Source organism: Semicossyphus pulcher, unplaced genomic scaffold, assembly GCF_022749685.1.
Source record: "Semicossyphus pulcher isolate SPU_LCO1_2020_fin unplaced genomic scaffold, fSemPul1.0.p SCAF_12, whole genome shotgun sequence".
Classification (NCBI taxonomy): Eukaryota; Metazoa; Chordata; class Actinopteri; order Labriformes; family Labridae; genus Semicossyphus; species Semicossyphus pulcher.
This window is the reverse complement of record NW_027211626.1, coordinates 5269900-5280000: the sequence shown is the minus strand read 5'-3', so window position 1 is coordinate 5280000 and position 10101 is coordinate 5269900. Positions and strand designations below refer to the sequence as shown.

The 10101-nt window shown below is 42.5% G+C and overlaps 1 protein-coding gene across 1 annotated transcript in view; it reads left to right on the top strand.

The window, feature by feature from the left end:
* The window catches only part of prim2 (DNA primase subunit 2), a 31780-nt gene extending 24775 nt beyond the window's left edge, over window positions 1-7005 (top strand). The window contains exons 11-14 of the mRNA XM_069659023.1: window positions 1114-1240; window positions 1449-1531; window positions 3968-4036; window positions 6492-7005. Coding sequence (XP_069515124.1) covers window positions 1114-1240; window positions 1449-1531; window positions 3968-4036; window positions 6492-6719 — 507 coding nt within the window. The 3' untranslated portion in view covers window positions 6720-7005. The remainder of the gene's footprint in view (window positions 1-1113; window positions 1241-1448; window positions 1532-3967; window positions 4037-6491) is intronic.
* The last annotated feature ends 3096 nt before the right edge of the window (window positions 7006-10101 follow it).

Here is a 10101-nt window from a genome sequence, read left to right as displayed (position 1 = left end):
AACGTCTCATTATTTGGCACTACTTTGTGTGGACCGCAACACATACGTGTTACTACGCAGGCAGCGTGCGCTGTCGGATCAGCTGTTTATGACGGTTTGTAGAAGAGACAACGAAGTAAAGAAAATACGATATCATGGAAGTGACAAAGTGCCGTTCACGGTGGGGACCAGAGGACATCGTTCTCCTTCATGCCCTGAAGTGTTTTAAACTGTTGAGTTACAATGGTGTTAGATTGCGCTTTGCTAATGTAAACATCCACACTTCAGGCGCAACACTGACAGTTATACACCTGCACCCATTACTTTTCTGAAGAGACCGGCTTATATCATCGTCCATTGCGATGTATTGCGACATTTCCATTTGCAAATTAGGAATATTGGATTTTTTCTACTTGTTTTGACGTTGAATAATTAAGTAAAATCTTTAGACAGGTTTAAAGGTGTAATGTCTCTTTGGTGGAACTGCTAACAACTCGTACATCTGATATGTGACAAGGGACCCAAATTATACTCTGCTTGTTTCTAATAAGTAACTATAGCTTTAAATAAATGTAGTAGAGTGATCAATATATCCCTGTAAAATGTTGTACAGTAGTAAGTATATAATGGAAATACCAAATGTAGCTCAGCTGTACAGTTTGCTTTAATAAATTCACTTTATTTTCTATCAGTGGCCAAACAGTCAAAGCTCTATACAAGCTCATATTACCGTACATCTCTTACATGTACATCTAAACTAGAACTGCAATGAATAATATTGAAGTGCTACATCACATTGCTGTGAATACTGGAACATCATATTTGGAATTCCTACATTTAATATTTGATGTAAAACTTAGTGTGTATCAGAGCTCTCTGCAGGACAAGGGGCAAAAGTAATGAGGGGGAAGATGTCCAGGTTACGGTATCCATAATTCAGCCCTGTCGAGTGTGGCGACACGTCTACAGCAGGTTCTCTCTAATAGCGCTATATTTCATGGAGGAAAACACCCTGTCAAAACTGACATGATGTATGACGATGTCTCTTTTCACCCCAACCTTGTCCCACGTACACCTTCATCCTCACTAATGCCTTGTCCTCCTCTCACCCCTCTTCCCTCTCTCTCTCTGTAGTTTGACAAAGCATATGCCTACGGCATCCGCCACATGTTTGGCAAAGAAGGCAAGCGAGCAGACTACACCCCCTACAGTTGCATGAAGGTGATTTTATCAAACGCGCCCAGCCAAGGAGACCATCATGGTGAGTCGACGACTGTTTGAAAGAAGCCATTACCCACGTGATGAGCCGCTGAGCTGTCATCATCAGGGTTTACAGTTAAAGTACAAGGCCTGGGGATAGAGACACAACTGAGTGTGGACATTATTCAGGGATTTCAGTGATGACAGTTCTCCATTCAATTTATCTGATATATGAATATATTGAAATGCATTTTAATTGTATGTTTTAGGATGTCCCTTCCGTCACAGTGACCCAGAGCTGCTGAAGCAGAAGCTGCAGTTCTACAAGGTGTCTCCCAGTGGAATCAGTCAGGTGGGTGGTGTCCTGTCTCCTGTACCTGTAGTTCTCTAAAATGCCATAGAGCCCTATAGCAAACCTTAACTACTGCTATGGGGACATTTTGTTTTACAGTTCTACCCTGATCACATGAAACTCAGCAAATGTAAATAGATTTTGTCAGTGTGTTTATAACTTTCTTTTAAATGTCTCCAGAAAGTGGTAAGTACCACGATCCAGGCCCTCAGTGGCTGAGAGCCGTTGATCTTAACGATTCCTGTAAAGCATACAGTACAGTCAATTCTAAATTGGTGGCAGCACAGAGCTAACACTGACCTCTGCAGAGAGGGTGATAACCCCAACCTGTGATTCATGTCTTAGTAGTGCTGTCAAAATTGGCCAAAAAAACACACAGGTTTGATTTTTGCGCAATGTGTCCACAAGAGGCGATACCGATACAGCGAAAGACAAACTTACGTGCAAAGATCAATCCATCCATTATCTATACCCCTTATCCTGTTCAGGGCCACGGGCCTGGAGCCTATCCCAGCTGTCATTGATCGAGAGGCGGGGTACACCCTGGACTGATCGCTAGTCAATCACAGGGCTGACACATAGAGACAGACAACCTTTCACGCTCTGGCAATTTAGAGTCACCAGTGAACCTAACAAGCATGTCTTTGGCCTGTGGGAGGAAGCCGGAGCACCTGGAGAGAATCCACGCATGCACGGGGAGGCCCCCCTTTGTCCGAACCGGGGTTTGAACCAGGAACCTTCTAGGCTGTGAGGCGACAGCACTAACCACTGCACCACCGTGCAGCCCATACATGCAAAAGATATATTTATCACCACACGGTTGTTGTATTAACTCGTTTCAGCCAGTTATTTAATTAATGCATCATAGTGTTAAGTGACGTGTGAATTCAAAGATGCTCCGTAACCAAGAGAGTGAACGCAAGAGCTCGTGAGACAGACGCGATAGTGCTGATTTTTTTCACATCAAATTTTCATTTTAATAACTGAATATCCGTTTTTTCACTCCAGTTCGGGTACATATTCAAATTTAGAATATTCGTTGACAGCCCTACTTCTTAGGGTGAACATCTGCACAGAGAGACACTGTGCCGACAACAGCTTTGTCATACAGGTGACAGACTAACAAGACTAATAGTCGACAGCCATGTTTGAGACTCTTTCAGAATCAGGTTTATTGCCAAGCAGGTTTTCACATACAAGGAATTTGACTTGGTGTTTAGGTGCAGAACAATAAAAAAAGAATGTACAAGAACATAAAAAAGAGCTGTGCAGATGTGCAGGTTTGTGCAAAATGATGAGTGCAAATATCCAACAGTATTAAATTAAAAACAGTGCAATGTAAGCAGATGGTATACTGTGTAAGTCCAGTGTGTATTGTGGCTTTGAGGCTGTGCTTGTATATTTTTTTGAGACGAATGCTAATGTCAAACATTTTCTAATTAGCACTACACAAGAGTAGAACTACTCTAGAATCTAATACAATATTTATCTAAGATATAAAGATAGCTGAGGCTGTAATTATCAACTTCCAGTCCAATGTTTGAAACGTGTTTGTTTGTCCCCTGAAAACCTTCCAGAGTAAAGCACACACACAGAAAGAGAAGCAGTTATATCGTAACAATGCCGTATTTGCATGAGAGGAAAAAGAAATAATACTCACAGCACTGCGAGTGTTTTCCCCTTAATTGTCAGTCTTTTGTGTGCATTTTGCAAATGTTCCTGAATCCCATTATACAAAATATTAAAAACTGCAGCATGTGGCAAAAACTGAGAACAGCTCATCACAAAACTAATACCATCCCCGGTGTGGAGCGCGCTTGTGGCAGTGACACGCTGGAGGCAGCCTTCAGGAATATGGAAAATAATGAAGCAGCCAAACACCCAGGTTCCTCCAGACTCTTCCTCTCTTAGAGACTGCGGAAGACCTTGGATTTATTTTTCAGGGGGTCAGACACTGTCTGTATGCCGTCACGCTGACACTACAGTGGTTTAAGTACGAGCGTGAGCGCTGATGTGACCCGACCAAATCCAAGGCTTTAGAATATCTGCTCACGTCCTCACTTTTCAACTTTACTGAGCTTCAAAAATCCAGAGAGAAAAAAAAACAGGAAATTGAGATGTGCCAGAAGACATGAAGGTGTAATCTTTGCCAGCGGTTGTTCTATAAAGTGTTGACTCAGGGCATGAATATTCAAATGAGTCCAAATAAGGCTGTGATCTGTTTTCATTACTTTTGCAAAGATTTTGGGAGGGATGCATTCGCTGGTGTCTTGATGATTAATTAGGGGTGTTTTTGCAGGTAGCAGACCGAAAGCTGTTTAAAACAAGTTTGTTGGAGGTGCAACAAGACCAAATATTGAAAACATCATCTGTTAATGTGAGATGTCAGCATCTAAAGTAACCTTCTCTCTTTCTATCCTTTGTCTTCCTTTGCAGATCCTGGAGCTGGTGAAAGGGATGCACTATCAGCTGGCCTGCCAGAAGTACTTTGAGCTGACGCACAATGTAAGCTCAGATTTAATTTGAAGCGGGGACTAACTGGGGGTACCTGTGTCAGAGAAGCAGGGTTACTTACATGTTAAGCATTAAAACTTGGAATAGATCCAGAACTGTCAGCAGCATCATTAGCTGGCTGTCTTGTAGGTTTAGTAAAGCATTCAGAGCTAGGTTGTCCCTGCGGATAGTTATTATTTTAAGCTGTTTTAGTTTGGCTGCTTGAGTCATCATCCCTTCCGGTCACACTTAAGGTCCTGGTTGTGAAAAAAAAACGGTGATTGAAAACAAATCATGGTCTTTAACTCTGTTTGCTTGTGACTTTAAAGGCGTAATATCCAGCTGGGTTTGGCACACTGTTTAAAAGTTAGATCGTTTCATCAAAATCCAAGGACTTCCTTCACAGTAATGAAGCGGTGTGACACACCAAAACAGTTGGAACACCACAGCACACAGCTCTGATTGTTTTTGAAAATAGTACGACTGCGCTTACAACTCAGATCACCAGCAAACTAAAAAAGGTCACCGTATAATAAATAGCATTTGACATGTTTTTAAGGAGGTGATCCTTCGAGCAGGGGTCTCAAACTCGAGGCCCGAGGGACAATATCATGTCTATCATAACTGACCCGCCAGTATTCAGCACGCACACCGCTGATACTACAAAACCCAGAATGCACTGCATCAGCGGGCGCGCTAATCAAGACGTGTGAGCACCGGCTGTGTGAGATGGCATTTCTGTGCGACGTAACGAAGCATCTCACTGCGCTAAACCTCGAGCTTCAGGAACAGGACCGTGTGATCACAGGTCACAGGTCACAACAACAAGCCAAGCCAGGAAACTTGGGTCACTTTTCATGCTGCCAGACAAACAGCTATTTGCCGACTTTGGAGCGCAGACATTTTCATTTGAAGTGCTCAGTAATCCGTTTGTAGCTGCCGTGGAAACAAATGGAGCTGATTGAACTCTGAAACGATGCCCCAACTCCGCCTACTAGCTGATCGAATGCTCTGCATGTTTGGAAGCACCTTCCTGTGTAAGCAACTGATGCACACCCTCAATCCTGAGAGTGCCCACAGCTCAGACCCTGACCCCGAACATTCATGAACCTGCAGCCAAGAAAAGATGCCAAGCACCTGACTCAGACAAACGAGCATAAGAGCAGAGGCACTTAAATATAGTTCTTTTTGCACCTTTTCCTGTGATCACAGGTAGACTGCGGTGGAATGGTTGGAATTTATTTGCACATTTCCCCAGATGTGAAATATTAGTCTTATTTTCTTGATGGTGTTGTGAATAAAACAGAATATTTAAGATTTTCTTTAGAACAATATAGTTTTCTGTCTCTTTTTGATGCCTGTGATTAAACTTTTTTGGAAATAACTTTTGTGAAAAACTGTTGATAGAGAAGGAGACATAAACAAATGAATGATGCTGATGTGTCTTATTTTAAATTAGATCTTTTTTTTGATACCCTTTGTTTGTTCTGAATTCCATAAGATGTCTTTGGAGCAGTAAAGTTTATGTTTCTGTATGAATAATTTGTCATAATGCCTCTGATAAAAACGTGGTTTATTTGTGTCCGTTGACCCCGTTCGGCCCTCGTCTTAGACCCTGTTTTTAATTTCGGCCCTGTCTGATTGAGTTTGAGACCCCTGCCTTAGAGTGAGCACAGACATTATCATTTGTGGCCATGACAGGTTTTGTTAGTTGCGATACGTCTGCTTAATTACACTTAATGGCTTTTTATGAGAGTTCAAGGAAATGATGTATTGAATTTCATATCTGCACACCAAGTATGAAGCTAAAGCCAGGGGAGGCTTAGCTTATCTTGGTATAACGTAGCTTAGCATGAAGATACATAAAGCCTGACCTCTCTTACCAGGAGGGATTTTATCGATACCAGTATCAAAACTGATAGTTATCGATACTACCACAATTTGAAGCAATAAAATAAAGACATGGGTTTAACTTGGGTGACTTCAGCTGACCCACTGCAAAAGAAGCTGCAGCTGCTGCCTGAGAAGCTAGCTAACAGCAGTCACTGAATAACTACAAGCTTATTTACAAGAAGCATGTGTTTTAATTGCACTTTTAGTTTGGCTAATCCCATCGGGCAACCGCGACTCGGAGGCTGCACTGAGGTCGACTAGCATTAATGCTAGCAACAGCGTTAGCATCAGACACTGCTGCACTGCTTTGGATTTATAGAATGTCCAACTTGTATGTTCTTCGTGTAGTTGCTGGTGTTGCCCCCTTTAGACGCAACTACCTTTTCATAAATTGCATGAAAATGCACACACTAGACTTTGTCCAGCATGAGACCACAACAATGCAACGTCATTGGCTGACGCTCGTCACTAGGGGCCCTCCTCATTGTTGTAAAGAAATTAGTAAATCATTTGTATTTTCCCAAACCCCTCCCTACAACTATTCCTAACTTGTATATTCTTTCTTTTTGGGCAGATTGAGGACGCCAATTTCTCACTCAATCACCCCAACCAGTACTTCATAGAGAGCCAGAGAGTTCTGGGCGGAGGCAAGGACATCAAGCGAGAGACGGACACCCCTCAGAGGTCGCAGGACAAATCTGCAGCCAAAGGATCCAGTGCAGCTCGAGAGGCGGCAGCGAACACCTCCCAAGATTTGGCCGATATGACGGAGGACCTGGACTCTTTCTTTCAAGACGCCTGATCTGATTTTTGCTTTTAAACGTGTAGAAATAAATGTTTGTTTGTCTTTTCTATGAGGATTAAGGGTCTGTATTCTGACTTGTGTTGAATCTTTGAAAGTCACTGCATCTGGCGTGTTTTGTATTAAAGTTGCGTGTCAGTTATATATCGCCATAATTTGATTCTTTTCTCAACGAAGCCATTTTGACTTCAACCAACTGGAAACCCAAATCCAGAAATAGCCTTCTTACTTGTAATGTAGGCTCATATGTACATACCAATGCATCTCAAAGTATTAAAAAGGAGTTTTTGACGCAAATTTGAAATATTGTCATTTAAGTTTCTGAAAGCCGTCTGATAATGGGTTTGACTGGGAGTGGTCTCGGATCCCATCGGCGATAGTCTGAGGACGATATAGCCTCTGGGGACAACGGTGAACCAGCCGGGCGTGTAGCTGGTGGTTAGCGATAATTGACTTCCTGTCAAGACTTCCTTTTCCACGTGCTGCATTGTTTACAGAAAAAGAAACTGTTGTCTTGTGATTTACTTTAACGGCTCTTAGCTTTTTCAAAATTTCAACATCATGATGCAGATTAGTAAAAAGTCAAAATGAAGCTTTGTCAGGTCTGTGCGCAAGAGGAGAAGAAATCTACTTTTAAAATGCTCGTTTGTTGAACGGAGGTAGGATCGATCTGTCCTGATGCATTCGAGGAAGTCGGGGAAATCTGAACGGCTTTTCGTGACACAGCATCAAGGGAATTTGTCTCAAGTTGAATTTTATATGTAGAATGCATCGTCAGGTAGCCGCTGACGGGAGCCGGGATGTCATTATAGCAGATTACGTTCCGCCTGCTTTTGCGCTCCACGCGAACTGTTTTTTCTGCATGTGCCACAGCCTGCTGATACGTGATTGGTCCATATTACTCGAACTGAAACCAGAAAACTTGCCATCCCTAAAATCCATGTCACTGCCTACAGATTCTACATTTCTATGTAGATCACGCAGCAGCATTTCAAAGCCCACATCTGACTATTAAGTGCTGTGGTTTAGGATTGACGGCCGCATGTTTAGTGGTGACCCTTGTCTTCTTGCATGAGTTTAGTGCAACTATTGATGACCTATTTTCGGTCTATTTTAAGTTGAGATCTGTAATGATATAGCACTAGCCAACAGGAGGAAGCCATCTTTTAGCATTACATGGAATATACTTGGAACAAATAGCATCTCTGCTAACCTTTCATGTGCATTCTAACTGCCTTCTATGATATGGATATGTAGCATAGCATTTTGAACCACCTTTCAGTGACCTTTTGAAATTGACTCGGGTAACTCAGAGTTACTGTTTAGAGCTGCACCATGCAGGTTTTCACCTGAGTTAATGTGTGTGTTGAGCCAGGCAGATTGAACCAAAATGTCATTGGCCACGCCCACACAGTCTAGGTGTTCTCCTAGTTATTTATGTTCATTTTCGCTCAGATTTTTGTGGATGTTTAATGAGACAGCTTTGCTTTCTATCATAAAGACACTTCAACTGTTTAAAGCAATATTTCCAGAGGCTTTTACTTTGACAGGACATTTTTCAAACGTCAGACCAAAACTGCGTGTTCTGCTTGAAAATTCCCTGTTAGCATCTCAGTGTCACTGCACGGTTCATTTTGTTTTTAACCCAGTGTTAACAGTCTCTCAGTCTGTTTTCCGTGGTCTGAACTCACGTGGCTCACACCCTCCCTCGGCGCAGGGTTTTGGCAGGGACGAGGGTTCTGGGGGTGATGACTAGAACATTCCCCAGCTGTCTCAGAAACAATGTCATTGTTTTTGCTGGCAGAGGTGTGGATGAATGGTGGCAGGAGGACGGATGAAAATAAACAATTTCCACAGTTGTATTATGCCGCCTTGGAATATTGCCTCGAAGTGCACAATGCAATTTATTCAAAGCACACGTGGTCCGGAGATATTTCCTCGCTCGTCTCTCGAACCTCCGCCGCTCCATCATTTGTGAAGAATGGCCGTGTCTGAAACTTTTGCACCGCGGTGACACCACGCGCTGCTGCTTTTGTTCTTCCTATGTGCGTTTTACATGATTACTAACTTTAAATCAAATTAGATGCTCCAAACAGACAGTGAATAACATGAATACAAATGTGTTTCCCAGGAGTCCAAAGGAAATATTGGATGATTGAATGAAAACCTCTCCGTGTAATTTATTGCTGGTTCATTTTAAATCAAATTTTATGACCCAGAGGGTGTCAAATGTTACAAAAACACAGCACTTCTGCACATTTGCTCTGCAGGCTTTTCTTTTCCCACTCTTCTGACACATTCAGACCACAGTTCATCACTGTCTCACGCTGGCAACGTCAGAGCACAAACGCACTTCCTGCTCCAGAGCCGGAATTAAATTAGGTCTTAAAATCCAGGCATGGTGCTTGACACAGAGAGGATTTATTCAGCATAATAAGGCAACTGGATAACAGTGCGGGAGCCGGGCCGCTGTCAGCAAGAGACCCTTGATGTTTAATATTTGGTTGAGCATGACTACGTCTGACAAAGCTGGCACTTTCTTAGACTGTGGGCAGGCAGTTGACTATAGGACGGTGTTTATCTCCCCCGAATGGATTTACAATCATTAGTCATGAACTCGCACGCTTAAGTCTTGTCATTTGCTCTCTTCCTGTGCTCATTACTCAGGCGAGAGGTGTTCAGGGGATGGTGCATTATACGAAAGGGCAAGAAAATTTAATCGCAAACCGCAACGTTTGTTTCATGAGCCTCGTATGGAAGCTGACACGCAGGGTGAATCTGTATGCGTGGATGTGCCGTGTAGCTGAACGAGAGAAGCCTTTGTTGCAATCTGGAGCTTGTGAATGCCTCAAACATAACATCCTCAAGTTCATTTGCATCGCGTCCATAGACAAGAAATAACAATTTACACATAAAAGTGAACAAAGACAGCAAAACTCAAGCCTCTTGTGACGTGAAAAAGCACCAAAACAAATCAAAAGGTTATTTGTCAGCAGTTTTGAAGCCTCAACATTGACTCCATTGTACATTTACATTCAGATCATGATGTTTCCCTTTGTCCTCTCCCTAATATAATTTCCCCCGGGGGACCAAATGTGCAGCAGTTTGATTTGTTATTTAATATTCACCAGCAGCAGCAGCTCCAGTTAATTTGCAGGATTTGTGTGTGTTTTGTTTTCTACTTATTTTTAAGGATTAGATAACATCCCCTAATGCGTGCTCTTACATCTCGCCCTCCAGCTTTATAGAATGTGCACAATTTATTTGATAATTGTCTCACTGCTAATTTCCGATCTCATAAGAGGTTTTGCAGGCATGATGGAGTATTAGCTTTTCGGGGGCAGGAGGAACAGATTAGTTTGGGTCTTCGGTGGATTCCTGT